At 40.4% G+C, this 18,282-nt stretch overlaps 1 protein-coding gene across 1 annotated transcript; it reads right to left on the bottom strand.

Moving 5' to 3' along the window:
- Positions 1-434: 434 nt before the first annotated feature.
- bgnb (biglycan b) lies at positions 435-17,756 on the bottom strand. The gene is made up of 8 exons (XM_030734726.1): positions 17,505-17,756; positions 11,201-11,465; positions 5,233-5,345; positions 4,092-4,305; positions 3,851-3,961; positions 3,350-3,443; positions 1,913-2,051; positions 435-1,800 (listed from the first exon to the last, which is right to left on the bottom strand). The coding sequence occupies exons 2-8, from the start codon at positions 11,448-11,450 to the stop codon at positions 1,603-1,605; spliced, it is 1,119 nt and encodes a 372-aa protein (XP_030590586.1). The 5' UTR covers positions 11,451-11,465; positions 17,505-17,756; the 3' UTR covers positions 435-1,602.
- Positions 17,757-18,282: the final 526 nt, after the last annotated feature.

The raw sequence follows: 18,282 nt of genomic DNA on the forward strand, positions 1-18,282 counted from the left end.
CCACGGTGACGCGCACAGCGGCACATTTGAAAATGAGAGGAGACTGTGATTGTGCCAGTGGTAAATATGTGGCCCTGTGCAATGAATGCTAATCAGGATGGAAACAGGATGATTGGTCCAGCACATGTAAAATGTAAGTATCCTGTGGTTTCTGTGGGTGTGATCATATCACAGCATGAATATTAATATTTGTTCCGGATAAAACAGTTCTCACACAAAATACACAACCACAGAAAACTTGCTCATCATACAACCCTTGTCTATAGAATGATTTTCTGTCATGCATATCAGTGCATGACACTGTGGACTAAAGACTAAAACTGTCTTTAGCTTTTTATTTTTACAAGTCCATGATTCATTCATCAGATGGTTTCCTTTTTTTTTTTTTTTGGTATTTCTTCTTTATTTCTCACACAGCATCAAACTCAGGGGAATTGGTTGTTCTTGCACTTAATGCAGCAGACTAAAAATGTCTTTATTCACATGCAGCAGTAGGTTGTCAGGTTACAGAACAGAGACAGGACATAAAACATAATCTTAAAGTAGTTCCACATAGGTCTACAAATGCAAAACAAAACAAAACAAAAGAGGCGAGCCTCCCAGTAAACCTCAAGCAGAAAAAGCAAAGCAGAAAACTGTGCAAAACGATGCAATGACACTACCACTGATTGTAGCACAGAGTGAACACACTACTTTCATTGTTTCGAAGCAAAGCGGATTGTGTGTTTTCTCTATCTTGGGCACAGTCCCACTACTGTACTGTTCCCGTATGAAATACTGTATTAAGGTATTGCTCAGATGGTGTAATATGTAGTAATGGTACAGGCTGGCGGTCCAGTCAAATATGTTCAATAGAAAAATATGTTTAGTGGAATTCAAATCTATCATAAGTCCACTTGTAATTATCTTGAACTGAAGCTTCTATTTTAGTGCAATTTTTGTCTGTAGATGGTGGAAAAAGCCCAAATGTTTTGTTCATAAATACAGCATAATTTAATCACAGAGTGACGAGCCAAATGGCTTCAGACCAGTGAAACAGGGATAACTTAATGTATTTACCAAATCAACACACAGAAAGTTATAAAAAAAGCACCTTTTATATATAAAAATCTATAATGCGCTGATTTTTCTATTTCTTTTCTCATAATCTTAACCAGAATGTTAATATAAGAAGAATGACCTCTATCACAATAAGAACTATTGCGAAAAATATGGAATGCGTCACAAGTTTTTAGTACTCATTTTTCATCAGTATAAAACATTCTTCTCAGACATTCTCCTCTTTTGCGACTTCTTCAAACAGAAAAAACTTTCAAAACTTTCAAAAAAAAGCAAAATTCACATGCAGTACTGTAAGCCTTTTGCTTTCCACTCCCTTCAAGTTATGGGATTGTATTTTTCACTTCTCTCTTTCATCAGTTTGTAGCCCACCTTCTTCATCACTCATCCTCTTTACAAAAACAGTTATAATAAAATTAATAATATCAGATATGAATTCTCTTTACTCAATCTCTCAAGTTTTATTTCATTACTTAAATTATCTGTTCCTCATCCCTTCATCAATTATCCCCCCTCTTTCCATCTCCCAGCGTCTGCCTGTTTTTATTTTTTGTAGTTGCCAAACTGAATGGCGAACCGGTCGCTCACACAGCGAAATGCTGCCGGCTGCACCTCCCAGTAGTTGACAGGGTTAGCAAACAGGCTGATGCCATTATAGAATGTCCTCTTCATCCCAAATCCACGAGGGCAGAAGTCATTCACACCCACTTGGCTGATGTTGTTGGAATGGAGATAAACCACCTAAAAAGTCGCAGTGCCGAAGTGTAGAGGGTAAGAAGAATAGAGCATTGTGAGAATCAATAAGAATCAATATCAAATGGAAACTAAAATTATCTGTGCACATTTGACTCACCTGCAGGTATTTCATATCTGGAAGGCCTTGGGGAACACGAGTGAGACGGTTGTTGTCCAGATGTAGTTCTCTCAGCCTGGGCAGGTAGGACAGACTGCCATTTTCTATGTTACGGATATGGTTAAAACCAAGGCCCAACCTGGAAAATGCAAGACACAGGGAAAATATTAAACAGGCAGAAAATGGGCCAGTGCATGGCACATTGCACTCTAATGTTTAGATAGTGTGAGCCAACATAACTGCATAATTCCAGATTAATATCACTTCAAAAAAGTTATATTAAGCCAGGTGAGGAATAGGGCCACATCAGCCTGGCAGTGCCTCTGGGACTATAAATACACCACCATGCCTCAGTAGCACTGTTGCCTCAGAGCAAGAAGGCCTTGGGTGTCAACCGTGTAGCACCCTCCTGGGCTGAAAAATTAAGCAAACTTGGAAGTGCTGAAAATTGAGGTTCCTGGTGTGGCCACTTAAGGATGGCTCCAAAAGCCATAGACTGCCATGTGAAAATGCCCAACCCAACAGCGTTAAAAACATGTTTGGAGCCTGGTATAAAATCAGTCATTATAGTTTAACCCTTTTAATGATTGTATGGAGAAATTCTTTTGAACTCATTTATTTGGAGAGTGGCATGGCTTAAAGCTAGGGAAGTTGCTTTGATTGACAGCTCTGCTGACACTGTAGTCACTGCCTGCTAGTCCTTAACTCTAATATTTGGAACAGGACCTCTCCACTGTGCTGTGTCATAATTTAATGGGCTTAACTGACAAATAATATAGCTTGTTATATGGTACATGCCATCTAAGAAGTTCGTGCAGCAGGGCGCAAGATGCTAGCAGGCAAGGGCATACATGGAACGCCACAACCAAGTTATGTGCCAAGTATGGCCTAAAAGTCTTGGGGTCTAAATAGGATACGCCCCCCAAGGGTAGTTGAGAAGGACCAAGCTAAGATTCTGTTGAACTGCCAGATACAGATGGACAAACTAGTCATGGCTAACCAACCGGACAGAGTAGTGGTGGATAAGCAGAGGAGGAAGGCAGTAGTGACAGATGTAGTAATACCAAGCAACAGTAACAACAACAAGAAGGAACACAAGAAGCCTGAAAAATACCAAGGGCTGGGAGAAGAGCTGGAGAGGATGTGGAAGGTGAAGGTACCAGTAGCCCCCATGCTAATCGGAAAACCGTGCTTGGAGAAGGACAAAGACTGCCCACAGGGCAAGCGGGGAATTTATATAGATATAGATAGACATATAGCTTGAATGGGAAAGGACATGGGAAAGCAGCATTGCTCCCCTGCTACTTTTAAGTAACATGTCAATGTAATTTGTATTATTACCCCTAAGGGGCACTGCTGACTGGGACTGTGATGCATCAGGGTGCGAGAACTCAGCTATAGTTAGAAATGAGTCTGGTGTTTAAGTGTGAAGGAGACCTGTAGAGGTTTTTGTAGCGGCTCAGGTCCTCTAGTTCCACAGCCTGGATTTGATTGTGGTCCAGATGAAGCTCATTGAGACTCTCTGGGAGATCTAAAGTGCAGATAACATAGATGTAAGCCTTTACCTCAGTGTGAGAACTTATTTTGTCTTACTGGACAGTCATTTGTTTTGCCATACTGACAGTTTGCTTTCTAGTTAAAAATCTAAAAGGGATCAGTTTTATGAAATGCATTTTTTTGTTTTAGAGTTAGATATGACAGTTGATATCACTCTTATGAGCATTAAAAACTGTATATATAAATACAAAAAAAATTAAAGCTACAGTCAGAAGCTACATAATGTAGCTTACAATAATGACTGCAAACAGCTAACTTGGCTCTGTCCAAAGGTGAAACATCATCTCTGAAGTTCATTAACAAGTCAGTGAATGAACTTTTGGTCATCCATACCTCTATTGCATGTTTCCTATCATTTTAGTCACATATATGGGTTGCTACCTTTTGGGACCCCGGTTAGTTTGGCTTCTGATATACGCAGATAATTCAGTTTCAGTCCCTTAAAAGCTCCAGGTTCAAAGCCACTGTTCTGGAGGGGGTTAGCTCCCATTTCTGTTAAAAAAAAAAGGCATATTTGTGACATGAAATAAAATACACTTCCTTTAATCTTCAAAATCCAATTCCAGTGCAACACAGCACTGCAGAATATAGTCTAGATGTTGAAGTCATCAACATTTCTGACCTATGCAGTTCATGTTGCTCAGTCCTGAAAATGCTCCAGCTGGGACCTTCTTGATGCGGTTCTCGTGGATCCTTATCTCAACCAGAGAGGCAGGCAGGTTTTTGGGGATTGTGGTCAGGAGATTCTTAGAGAAGTAGAGCTTCTGCATGTGCTTCAAAGGGACAAATGCTCTGGGGTGGACTTTGGAAATAAGGTTATTCCTCAGAGACAGACCCTGAAAAAAAAAATCAGCAACCAAGGACAGCACAAATTCAACACCCGCTTGGTCTTTTCATGCCCTTTGCTCCTATATAAGTGTGTTTGAGTGAATTAAAACACAGCTCAGTCCATCAGCTACAAGACTTCCCACCTACACTGGCTGAAAGATGGAGACAGATGAAGTTTGATGTAAACAGAACTCAATAGAGATGGTATTGTGTAATTTCATGTCAGGAGTTTCCTAAACTGCCAGACTTAATATTTCTCTTGGTCAGAGCTCCTGAATATGGGTCAGCAGTAAGCAAAGCCTCATTGCTGAGAGAGCTTGAATGCTCCCATTTGGCTTCAGGCTCAAACCTTAACACAATTAAAGCTCTCATAGTGAAGGATGGCTGAAAGTAAGGAAATTAACCTTTAAATCCCAGAGAAATGGGCATCTTAATTATATTTCTCACTACTGAAGCCAATACAAACTGAGACGTCTGAGTTGCACATCCTCGAGACGTGCTGAGTTGATGCTTATGAATGGACCAAATTTCTGTGAAAATATAGGAAATTTAATACAGAATCAAAACTTTTTTTATGAATACAGCTGAATATTCTAAATGCTGATGCCTGTAATGGAAAAAAAAAAGAGCTAGATAGCAAACTACTGTACAATCCCATGGTTAAAAAACAAAAAAAAAACCTCCTTACCAATCTGAGTGTAATTATGTTACATCAAGTGCCACTACAGGTTAGTAAAATATTTTAATGACCACAGAATTAATTAGAGTTGTGATCATTTGTATATTATGTTTAGACTTTAATTCTTGTGAACGGTCAGGTAGTGAGCTTCAGTGTGGTTTTAAAAATGTTAAATACAGCAGCGTCTTGTTTATTGTGAGTGAGCAGGGGGATTTTGGTTAAAGCTAACATCCTGCGCAGTGTTTCTGTTTCTTACGTATAAGTTAGTAAGGCCTTTGAAGTCATCCTCTTTAATCTCAGTGATACGGTTGTTCTGCAGGTCCAGGAATTTGGTGTCTCGAGGAATATTCTTTGGCACCTCAGTCAAACCTGAGGACAAGACCAGTAAAAACACAGAAGGGTGTTATCCTCTGTTAAATGCTCCCATGGGTGACTACAAACCAACACCCTAAAAGCCAGTTTGCTTTAAACTGGGAAGTTGTAAGGCTATTTTAGCCAGACACAGACTGTGGAAAATAAATAGACAGTGTGTGTTTTAAAGGCCTAAAAATTAACCCAATCATGTTCCCACACAGTGTCAAATTAGTACCTTGGTGCTCCTTGTCTATTATTTCAATGAAAGGTGGACATAGACACGACCATGTAGGTCACACACATACGTCAGCATGACACATATAGCTACCATTATTGGTTTGTCACTGACAAGGGCAAGCATACACACTCTCACACACAGAAACACAAATTCCCCTCCCACCAGATGGGGACACCAGATGTTTTCCATCTGGTGTCCAACTTGACAGAAGTCACAAAGGATGTGATTTAAGTACTATAAAATCACACATCAAATAAAAAGGAGACTGGCACAACCCTGACATATACAGAGAAATAAAAGCTTTGTGTGTTAATGTGTGAGTGGTGAGGAATTGTTGAATTGAAAGTAATCCTCTGTATTTGAACCAAAATGTGACTTAAGAAGATTGGTGACCAGCTTGAAACCCAAAATCTATTACAGTTCAGTTAGCGCTTTCCCCAGCCAGAGTATTATTTTGAGCTTACCAGTCACCCATGAATCATTTAACACTATTCCAATGATGTGAAAACACTGCTGGAATATTTCATCACTGGGGTAGGCAGCATTAAGACTGACTATTAATATCGGTTACCAAGCAATAAATTCAAACAAAACTAGAACAGGCTAGAACGCAAACACCAAAGTGGCGTTAGAAAATACACCTGTACTATTTCACTCAGCACACACACAAACATGGCTACCAGTGGTCATTAACAAGACCACATCACAGAGCCACGTGGACAAGTGTGTCAGATGTGGTTGTTTAATCCAGACAGGCCACAGTGGATGAATCCCAACCAGGAACAACCTCTTCTGGACTGAGAACATGATGCAACTGGGCCTGCTGGTGAGAGAGTGCCAGCTGTCCCACTGGGATCAAGTTTGCCACCAACCACATCTGACCCACAGGACTCAACCCAGAGCTGTCCATCTAGAGGTAATTTTAGATATATGGCTTTGGTTGGGCTGTGCCACACCCTCTATGACACCACATAAGATCTAAGTCTTAGCAGCACCCTCTGATATTCTCCTCAAACCGCATCCTCACAGTACTAAGAGATCTAACGTAGCAGTAAGATTTAACCCTTAGGGAGCAAATATACATTTGTGAAAGCTGGAAAATATTGAGTTTCTATCGTTGGTATAATCTTTAAATCATAAACCAGACTCTGTATTTATGATTTCTTTTTTTTGTTTTTCTTTTCAGAAGTAATAAAGTTATTACAGCTGCTGTAAGACTTTAAGGGTTCAGGATGTTACCAGGATGACTCATGTGGTAGGAAATATTTACCTTGCAGTCAACACCTGCAGCTTTTGGCATGCCTCTTGCCAGATGGAAACCTTCAAATCTGTACGCCAGTCATCAAAACTAACAGACGCGATAGATGGACCGGGAAAAAAAGCTTTCACCAAGACCCTGATTAAATGAATCCTTTGACCCTCTAAACCACAAACCACAGCTCTTCAGCCACATCTGCCACAAATCTCAAAGCCTTTACCACAAACTGACAAAACTAGCACCCTCTAAAACCCCAGTTCATCTCAACACAAATACTCAACGTTGTGCTGGGATCCACACTGAGAGGAGACAGACGCCACCACCAAAATACATCTGTTCTAAATAAGCACTTGACATCTCGGAAATTATACGCTTCCACATTTACCCACTGCTGAAAGACCAGAGACAGTAAGTATATAGAGGTTGTAAAATGATGATTTGACAAAACCATTATGTCTAAACCAAGGCATCTTATTAGAGCTATATAGCTAGTATAGCGTGAAGAATCTTTATATCCATAATTAAGACATAATTCAGTTTCTTTTAGCCCCTTTTAAATAGACATGCACAAAATTGTACTGGATGCCTTTATAGAAATGTGACTAAAATTAATTCGCAGGCAGAGTAAAAACACAATGAAAATTTTGGGGGTTGGTCCTGCTTTTATTTTTATCGATCGGAAAATAAAAACATATTTTTAAATCAACCACTAATTCTAGCTCGACTGAGTTTTTCTTGTGGTGAATATAGGTTAAGGTGCATATACTGACCATTAAATAGCTGCTCATTTGTGTTGTTTATTAGCCATTTTAGAGCTCTTAAAATGTCTTTGACCATATTCTAAAATTAGTAGGTCATCAACTGAGGATTTTACTCAGTTACCTTCTAGTAAATAAAATAATGCATTAGTCTTATATAGCGCTTTTCTAGACACTCAAAGACGCTTTACAATTTCATGCACTATTCATTCACAACCTCAATCATACCTGGTGGTGTTAAGCTACTAACATAGCCACAGCTGCCCCGGGGCAGTCTGACAGAGGCGTGGCTGCCAATTTGCGATTACGGCCCCTCTGACCACCACCAAACACACAACCGCATTCACACTTAGGCAATGTGGGTTAAGTGTCTTGCCCAGGGACACAATGACAGCATGCACTCAGACGGGAACTCGAACCAGCAACCCTCCAGTTGTAAGGTGAGCACCTTCCAAAGCCACTGCCACTGCCACCACCTAGTAACTGCCTGTTTATAACACACAGAGGTTGTTGCATATTAATTCCTATCTTGAGACAGAAATACCAAAGAATAGCCATTCTCCCTTTAATAGCAGTTAATTAATATGACCTATTCTTATCCACTGTTCCCAACTCCTCAGTAAGGAAAGTAGCTATTGGCTGTCCTAAAAGTTGCTATATGATGTCATCACCTAATTTGCATAATCGGTCATTTCCATGCAGTTGTAATCAAGGCTGTAGGAGAGAGGAATAACATCTTTGGAGTGACAAAAAGTCAGGAAAAATAAAACACCCTAAATGTGTTTAGAACTACAAATGAACTTTGTGAAATAACTTCAACACTTTAATGCTTTGCCTAGACACACATTACATAAATCAGTTTTGTCCTGTATTGTTTAATGTTAGAATATCAAATATAACGAAAACACTGTTATGTGGTGTGCGATTGCTAATTCTACATTCAACCTTTATCCGGGCCACTGTTGCCAACTTTTGTGTAAGAAAACTCGCTGTTGGCTGTCTCAAAAGTCACTAAAGGCCGAAGCGAGGTCCCCTCTCGGTGCCAAAGCGAGGTCCGGGCAATTCCAAATTGTACAAAGGGACGCAGTACTAAGGCTGTATGTACACAAAACATGGCAGCAGTGGAGGATTTCAGGTTTCCAGCCTATCTCCAAAAGTCTTCAAAAGTCGCCGATGTCACCAGATAAAGTCACTAAAATTTTTCACTTTTTGGAAAAAAAAAAGTCACTAGGGAGGGTCTGAAAAGCCGCTAAATCTAGAGATAAAGTTGTTAAGTTGGCAACACTGTTGCTTAGAATGATTAATAGTGTCAAAATAATAGAATACGTTCTCTATCTAAAGTGGCATTTTGCTCATATTTCAACAGTAGTTTGACATTCATGCATCTGTGTGACCCTCTTCAAAGTGCAAAGAGGGTCACACAGAGTCACTCTTCTAAAGTTGTCGGCTTTTCACACACGTGCATTTCCACGCACAATAATTCCCAGGGAGTTTTTCTGAGGAGCTAAAAAAAGTGAACATTTGGTTATCTGCATTTCCACAAGTTTCCAAGAATAACACTGCTTAAGTATAAAAAGAAAACCAACAGCTGTTTTTACACATCATTTCAGCAATTGACTGACTTTCATCACACTGCTCCTCTTCAGTCCAGTTGGTTGCAGTAATGTGGAAGATTATATAATAGCTATGAGGTGACCAAACACTCTCCAAGACTGAAAAGTGAAACAATGTGGAAGTGCCAAAAACTGAGCCCATCAGAGCTGAAATAAACACGGTTACAATCTGATTTCCACCTTGGCAACTATAAAGTGGATGATTTCTTTAAAAAAAAAAAAACATACCCACTAAAACTGTATTATGACTTAAAGTTACACATTACTTGGGGTTTAGCAACTCTGAGTGACAAGTGGGTCCTGTTTCATCGTGCTCAGGATTCAGTTGCCCTAAAGAACAAATAAGGAGTCAGCTGTTCAGTTTTTCAAGTAAATGCATTTTGTTTTAAGTTCATTTTTCACTAGCCAAAGTTAGCATCCCATTTAATATCACACTGAATTATCAATGCACCTTAATAACAAAGCTAGAGAGTGGTAGCCTTAGCTCAGAAATTTCCACATTTGCCTCTTGTCTGAATACTGTCATGTCTGGCTTCAAAAAACCAAGACGGTAATCCCCAAAATGACAAGCTTGCAACTTGCAATCTATAAACCAAAAATGTGACTCATTGTCACCACTCCATCTTTTTTTAACAGTCTACGTAGATGGCACTGCAACAAGAATAAGCATGCAAGAGACTGAAGTCCTATTGTTGGAGTAGTAATGGTTAGTAGAAGGAAAATTAGTGTCAGATTGTCCTAAAGGTGCAAGTGCTTCAGACAGAATTCAATTTAGTTACTGCCTCCAGAAGGGGCCCAAGGTAGCAGCTCTGTGGGAAAGAAAAATATGAATTTAGTGCGTGCCTAATGAAACTCAAAAAACTACACTTCATAAGTGTTGCATTACACCTTGAAAATAAACTTGTATTGGAAATAAAACTTGCTGTATAAATTCAGACTTTTTGGTGTGCAAGGGATAGCAAAGACTTCATTTTCTTAAAGACTTCCTTACATTATATCAAATAGCAGTGGCCTAATTAGGATGATACTGAGGGAAAAATCCCAGTTCCCATATTCTCTGACCACTAGAGCAGTTAATGGACTAGTGGTCAGAGAATATGAGGTCACTTATCCCTTTTTTCATGCAGAAAAAAGGAATGTATACATGCTTTATACTGACTAATAAAGAGCAAATATGGTTATAATACACTTACAATGAGCAAGTAGTTAATAGCAACCTTAATATCAGAGCTTACAAAGCAAATATGCAAAAACAACCACAAAACAGCTCCTTAAAGACAGTGAGCAAATCACAAACTCTTCTTTTTTGTCCAGCCTGTGGAGCCTGTGGAGGCTGTGGTTCAGGAGGTAGAGTGGGTCGTTTGTCAATCAGAAAGTTGGTGGTTCAATCCCCAGCTCCTCCAGTGTGCATGTTGAAGTGTCCTTACTCAAGTTACTGAACCCTGACTTGCCTTTGATGCACCCATTGAAGTGTGTACGTTAGATTAAAAACACTCAGGCATAGAAAAACTTAAATGCATGTGACTGGGTGAAGAGACTTGGAGCAGAAAGTGCTTTGTGTGCTTAGTTAGAGTATAAAAAAAAGTTATCTTTTTTTAACCGTATCCTTTTCTCTCCCAACATCTAACCTTCTGACTTTATCCCTTTCTGATCTTTTAGTTTTGCTCTCTCCTTTCATCTCTCAACAGTCTTTTCTCCATTTCTGCTCACACCATGTCTCTTCTCCTCTCCCACCCAGTAGCTTCACTCAAAGTCTGGAACACAAAATCCCTCAAAGACATGCCTTTCCCTGTCAAAATATACCACCAGTATCCCAATGGAGAAATCCCCTCCCTCCCACTATAAAGAACGGCTTATAAATATTATGCAAGGCTTGGGTCGATAATAGAACTATTTTGTTTCTCTCTTTGAACTTCCTGACACACTCACACAGTGAAATGAAGACAAACCATTACAGACATTCATACTGCTGCTCTATTTCCTTCTCACACACTCTCACTAACCGAGGTCAGAACACTGGACGACCCTGAAATGGCAGTGGCAGCCAAAGGGGCATGTGGGTATTTCATGAGGGATCGTCTCTTCTATGGCTGAACCTTCTGTCTCATCCCTCATCATTGTCATGGGCGCCTCGTTGTCTATACCGTCCAGTGCGAAATCCCAGAAGCCTCTCTGCTCAAAGGGCAAGGCAGAGGAAGGAGAGGGCAGCTGGATCATACATACCAACAGCAGAAGGGCGCACTGTGGCAACATTTTTAGTTTAAACACCTGAAAAGACACAAAGGAAGGAGAACAGCATCAGCTTTAATGCAACAGAAGTATACATTTCATCCAGTTGATCTTACAGTCATTTTAGTTATTAGTTGCATTAGAATATGTCTAGCATACTGTGTATATACATCTAAGTATTTCTGAGGTTAAAAAAAGGGGGGGGAGTAAAGAAGGCAGGAAAAGTGCACGGGCAAGACTGGACCACCATTCTGTCACTACTGTGGTGCACTGGTGTATTGCATTGTTCCACTGAATCTATCATCCAGGGTGAGTTCTGCATTATTAACTAAATCTTAGGCTGTCTTATAAAAGAACCCAGTCGATATGGAGCATCATTGTTTTGGTATATACTGAGCTGGCATATAGATCACGAGAAACCTCAGAGACAAAAATCTCAAGGTATTATTCCAATGCAAAACAGGGTTGATTTCAGTGAATTAATACTAAAAGAGGATTCATACACCATAGACAGATGGTGGTGAGTCCATTAGCACGAATCTAGTGTTACATGCCCAGAGGAGTGGTCAGTTGCAATTTTACACTAAAATATTATGAAATGGTCTGCTAATTCATAATTGCAAAGTCCTACTGTTTATACCACACCTCAAAGGCAGACTGAAACTGAGGCCGTGGACAGCAAATGCACTCAATCCCCTCTGGCGCGCTTGCCTGGAATTGGCTCTGGGAAAAAGAATGACTTCAACCGCACCAAAATGTCACTGTCTGCCTCCTGTAACCCACAGTTCTCATGAGAGTAAGTCTCCTCTCACTAGCCAATCAGATAGCACGAAGGACATCACCTACAGTAAATTGTGGAAAAGTTTATTCCTGCAAACGAGCATTGCAACAAGGCCACCATTCATTTACAGGGGAAAGTGGGTGTGCAAGCGCAAATGTGTGTGTGTACAGGTTTGTATGTTTGCGTGTGTATGTTCTCAGGAAACAGACTCTGTGATGTCATAGTGTGCGTGTGCATACACACACACACACACACACACACACACACACACACACACACACACACACACACACACTGCTACCTGTGGTCATCAGATGTGAGCATGTGTGTGTTTGTATATTTTTGATTGCCTACTTTACACAGGTTGCACTGACCTAACACTTCTGCACAGTAACCCCTCCCACTCAACCTAAAAATGAATTCCTAGGAGAAAAAAACAAAAGATTATTACCAGGTCACTTGATCCATACAGCATATGGAGTAACAATCATGACCCGTGAGGCTAATCCCATGAAGTGACCTTTTAATCTCTAACTTTTTTCATGTCATTTCTTCCTCTGCTCCACAATACAAGAGCTGGAAAGACATGATGCCACTGGACCTTGATGAATATTTAAGTGTTTTGTAGCAACATGATCCCGTTTTTACTGGAAGTGAGAGGAGGACGTGACTCGACTTCCTGCATTATCAGGCCCGAGGGGAGTAGAGGGTGATGCAAAGGGAACATTCAGCTTCTAAAATATGTCTCTGGGTGCAGTTTTTTTAGTTGCATCTGATCTAATGCTACTAAATGCAAGACCATTAAAAAGTTTGATCTTTGATGCTCTCTTTCATCTGGTGTCCTAGGACATTTCTAGTTGTTCAGTCTAAAAACATTTTTTTTTCTTAACTGATGCAGATCCCTTAAATAAATAATCAAAAAGTGGATTAATAACAACATATGTATATCGATTAAAAATTTACAGTCCAAATTCATTGCCTCAAATAAGTGCAATTCCATTGTGAGATCTTATTAAGATTTCCTGCACAAGAAAAAAAAAGATCTATTAAATCTCTGACCTTTGCAACTGCAAATGTGATTTGCTCTATTCAGAGAAATAATGGTATTATTTAGGGAACGCAAAGAGCATGTGCATGATGTGGACCTGGCCAGGAAGCATGAGTATCTGGCCCCTGTAGTTTGCTCCCTGCAATAAAAATAGCTGCCAAATTATACCATTATGCAGAAAAGGAAAAAAAAAAAAAAAAAAACACCACTGGCCTTGGCTTGGTCAGATAAATGCAGCCAAAAGGACACAGCTAGGGCATATGTAGTCAGCATCACACAATGACATGCAGCACACAAAAGAGCTGGAAGATATACAGAAGACACCACCAGACTTATTTATACACCTACAATTTCTGTAGTTTGTCTCTTTGCAACATTATGGGAGGTATAACAAGTATATGTTGTAAATCTAAAAAAGTGTCACCCATACTCTAATTTGTGGAGCCATTTCTCCTTGGTCAGACCAGTGATTTGTGTCCCATTTGGAGAGATGTGACAGACGATTTGCAGACAGAGGTGCTGGGCATCAAAGAGGAGAAAAAACTGAGACAGGAACAAGCCCAGTACAGTTTATTATCTCCCAGGAAAGTCATATAAGGCTACTATAAACACATCATGAAAATAAGCCAATACTACATGCCACAATCAAGGAGGCAGTAATACCCACTTTTATCCAGCCCTGGCATTTGTATATATGAATTCTTCTCCTCTCCCTCCAGCTGAGAGCTGTGAAACATCCGGGCTGAGACGGAAACAAACCAAAGCCTTCAGCCTTAATTGTTGTTGCCTTGGCTCTTCATCTGTCCTCCCATCCAAAGGGCGAGTGGTTTAATGGATGGATGGGCGGCTATTCCTGTCTCACTTTACTGTCTGCGGGGCGCAGTGGAGTGCGTGTGTGTATGTGTGTGTAGTTGGAGGGAGTGCAGAAGACAGAATAGAAAAGAAAAAAGTAGAGGGCGAAATGATAATTATGAGACAGACAGAGAGAAGAAAGAGTGGGAGTTGTATGTAAGCAGTGAGGAGAAGGATGCAGGCAAAGGGGTGCTGCAGGATCACATGAACAAAAAAAAGGACTGTCCAAATCGCAGCATCTCTCGCGCGCTACCTGTCAAAAAGTAAGCGGACACTTGGTGAAAATCCTTGCCTTGTGGTCCTGTGGTCTTTATACCTATTCTTAGAGATACTAGCTAAGATTCTGAGCCCAAATTGACAGAAATTCTACTTGAACCTGCATCTGCAATCAGCTTGACTAAAGCTCTTCTTATGGGAAGTGCATTAGTCATGCATATGTGTCTTTTGATAATATAGTGTTACTACTGATCCCTCAGACTCAGCAGTGCTGAAACAGTACTAGTATAAGCTTCAGTTTTCCGTCAAACAAAGCAAAGACAGGAAGAAACATTAAGGAATTTCCCTGAGAGGCTCAAACGTGTCTCAATCCCCCATATCAATCATGCCCACACCCAACATGCACAATATTTCTGTCTAAACCACCAAAGGTGGTTGAAGCTGTCATAACAGGCAAGAGAATTCCACTGCTTTACTGTTGGATACAAAGGTGAAAATTGGACGAGAGAGAGGCAAGAGACGTAGATGCTGAGTGACAATAAAACACAGCAAACACTACTTTTGGCTGCTCCCTTATTCACATGGGGTCACCACGGTGGGTAGTTCAGCATGTTTGATTTGGCAGATTGTAACACTGGATGCCCTCCCAGACGCAACTCCCAAGGGATTTGTGTCACAATGGTTATCATAAAAGTACCAGCATGAATAATCTCTAAAAAAAACTGTTAGTTGTTTGAGTTTCCAACACCCATCATCTTAGATTAGCTTTACATATCATATATGCACCGTCCATCACCAAGTGCTGGGTACTAATCTCCCCTCACATCCACTGCAGTTACTTTATTGTGACCACAATAGATAGCATTTGCCTTTGTCAAGCTAAACCCTATGAGAGCACTGCCACAGGCCCTCAAAGACCTTAGTGCCAAAATACACCAAACCTGATATCAAATGCTCCTCGTTTTCATGCTCTGAACCATTTTAGCTCTGCTTTTTTAGTAGTTGAGTTGGCAGAATTAAGGTGGGGCAGAGAGCTCATCAAATGCCAGCCGCCACTGCAACACCAGTGTATCGGCAGCCGCCACGTCAACATTCGGTGCTGATTAAAATCACATCGTGGCTCAAAGTGATCACAGTGCTGACTGTGCACAAATGATGTGACATGACTTACCATAGTGTTGCAGAGAATGAATATAATTCTGCATGGCGTCACTCAGTGATAACTTCTTTTTGTTTTTTGGTCCCTATTGCTGTAATTTTTTCCCCAAAGCATCATGTTATTCTGTACTGAACAGAAGCTGCAAAAAGCTCTGACACAAGTTACTTGCATCAGTAACCTTGTGTCAGACTGTACAATATGCCATGATAGTCATAAGCAGTGTGGGTATCACTGTACACCTGTTTTACATTTTTACACAAATGTAAAACTCACACAAGTGTTTGCATGTAGGATGTCAAATAAACACAAAGACTCTGACACACACACACACACACACACACGTCCCCAGTTTATGCACTCTACAGACATAGAGGCTGTTAGGCGGGTCTGGTACGAGCTTTCGGGTGGAGTTAACTGCCCCAGTGGCTGTAATTTGGTGACTGCCGTCCCTAAAAAAAGGAACACTTTGGCAGCTCCTCTGATGCCACCAAGCTTGGATGTGGTGGTGAGCTGCTTAGTGCTGCAAAGATGAGGCTTAACCAATGCAGAACAGAGAGCAGAGCAACACTGAAAAACAAAAAAGAGCCTAATCAGTCAGCTGGAGAGGAACAACTGACCTGTGGATCCATGCCTGTGGGCAGATGAGCCTCAGAGCATGTGGACTATTCCAAAGCTTGAGCCAGTTATAAGTCTGGTATGAAGAGAGTCTATAAACAATGGTTGCTTTATGACAACCCAAAATGGAACAATTGGCATATTTTATTGTCAAAACACAGCCAAAAAAAGCACAACTTCAACTCTGACTTGAGTTCAAAACTGTAACAGCCCTCTGCAGAGAGGATGTGGAGCTGCATGGGACTGAGTATGAATTTAGACAAATGTATGATAGAAAGAAAATAATTAATCAGCTTGACCAAAATTGCACCACAGTGAGTGTCCAGACAGGCAGGTGGATGGTTAGTCAGAGAGGGAGAATCACAGAACACGCAGAGCAGCAGGTGTAGAGTGGTAAACCCACAGGCTGCCTAATAGGCAGGCAGACTGTTCCTGAAGGGTCAGGAACAAACAGATTCAAACCAGCATTCTGATTGGCTGATTCTTCTCAAGTCAGACTAACACAGTTTGCTCTGCCTTTAGGGAGACTCTGTTCAGTGTTTCATACAGGGTAGTTAACCATTACTGGACATATAATAATTAGTACAAGACAGAACTGTGTCACTAAGGGAGGAAAAAGTTCTTCTTCAAAGAGTTTCATTTCTGTTTGGAAAATATGTTACAAAGCAAAATACAGCTAAGAGGAACACAAGCTATAATAATCTTTCTGCTAAAGAAAGGTTCTCAGGACCCAGTTTTCTCAAAACATTCTGAATATTGCGTAGGCCTACACAGGGCTGAATTTGAGAGTAAAACGGGCCTGTGTACCAAAAGAAATTGACTTGAATGGTATGTTTCACTGTAATTATTCTCCCTAAATGAGGACGCATGGATGGACCTAAAAGACCTGCTATACATGTTGTTACGTTTAGAGCCTGATGATAGAATAAGGGCCCATTTATTTGGGGACAAACTAAGTGGAAAGAGGTTTGCTTAATTATGATCTTACCTTGTAATTACACTTTGAATAAGCTTGAGAGATTTGTTGCGCCATCTTGTGGGCGCCTGGAGTAAGAGCTAAAACCACAGGTTAACGCTATGGACCAGAAGATGCAATAGGTTGAATCCCACAACCTTTAAATATATATGTATTTGTAATATAATGGGGAAATAAATAAATAAGATATTTAGCCATTATATTATATATATTTTTTTTGTATCTGTACACTGTATCTTTAGATAAAAATATAAAAGTTAACACTACCATCAAATGTTTCACTCGTTTTTTTAAACCGAAGTAAAACAAAACAAACAAAGGGGGAGGCAACTTTCCACTATTTGTAATTAATATTAGTTTATAGTAAAGTTTCTCCTGAGCATGTTCTGAAATTAAAAAGTATATATAATAAAATAACGCAACTCCCCTACCTTTTGGAAAGAAATAAAATTTTAACTCCAAGTTCCAAAAAGTAGGTTGAAGATTGCTTTCTCCTTCTGTGCGTCAGATTATCTTGGAGATGATCAAATATCCTATATTTTCATCACATTTAGGGATTGTCGCGGTGTTTCCCTGTGATCCTCTGGCATCCAGCTCCTCCGACACCGTGTGCCGCTGCAATCCGCGTCAGGCCACCGTGTGCGCGCTTTCCAATTCAGGTCGAGGAAATGACTGCGTTCCCCAAGAGTTGAGCCCATAAAGTTAACAAGCCAGGCTCAGAGACTCGGAGAAGAAGGAGGAGGGAGAGGAGGGAGTACTTCCTTGCTATTATATAGCAGCCTGCAGTAACTGTTAAAAGTAAATCTGCCTGTACGATAGCGTTGATATCACAAGCAACAATTTCTGCAGTGAAGCGACTGCAGATCACCCGCAAAACTTTGCAGGATAATAGGACTAGGCTGAATATTATTACAAAAAGAGCAGCAACAAACCCTAAGGTGTGTGGTTATGATGCACAAGCCTAACGTCCTTGTTAAGGCTGATGGGCATGGTGTCATTTTCCCACTGGATATTCCACTTATATACAGTGCTGTGCAAAAGTCTTGAGCCACCCCTCATTACCTCCGCCAAGGAGTTTTGTTTTTTTTTTTGCTAGCGTTTGCATGTGTGCCTGCATGCGTGCCTGAATGCATGCGTGTCATTCTGTCTGTAAAGGGAATAATATAGAGGGAATCTAAAAATCAAGTTACTTTGGACCTCTGACCTCTT

The sequence above is a fragment of the Archocentrus centrarchus genome, chromosome 7, assembly GCF_007364275.1.
Source record: "Archocentrus centrarchus isolate MPI-CPG fArcCen1 chromosome 7, fArcCen1, whole genome shotgun sequence".
In the NCBI taxonomy this organism is placed as follows: Eukaryota; Metazoa; Chordata; class Actinopteri; order Cichliformes; family Cichlidae; genus Archocentrus; species Archocentrus centrarchus.

Bases quoted from the DNA above. Each gene is read 5' to 3' on its own strand.
- bgnb (XM_030734726.1), bottom strand. From the start codon at position 11,450: ATGTTGCCACAGTGCGCCCTTCTGCTGTTGGTATGTATGATCCAGCTG. The intron at 5,346-11,200 runs GTTAGTGAGAGT...TCTTGTCCTCAG, and splicing joins CGTCCAGTGTTCTGACCTCG to GTTTGACTGAGGTGCCAAAG. The intron at 1,801-1,912 runs GTGAGTCAAATG...GCGACTTTTTAG, and splicing joins CAGATATGAAATACCTGCAG to GTGGTTTATCTCCATTCCAA.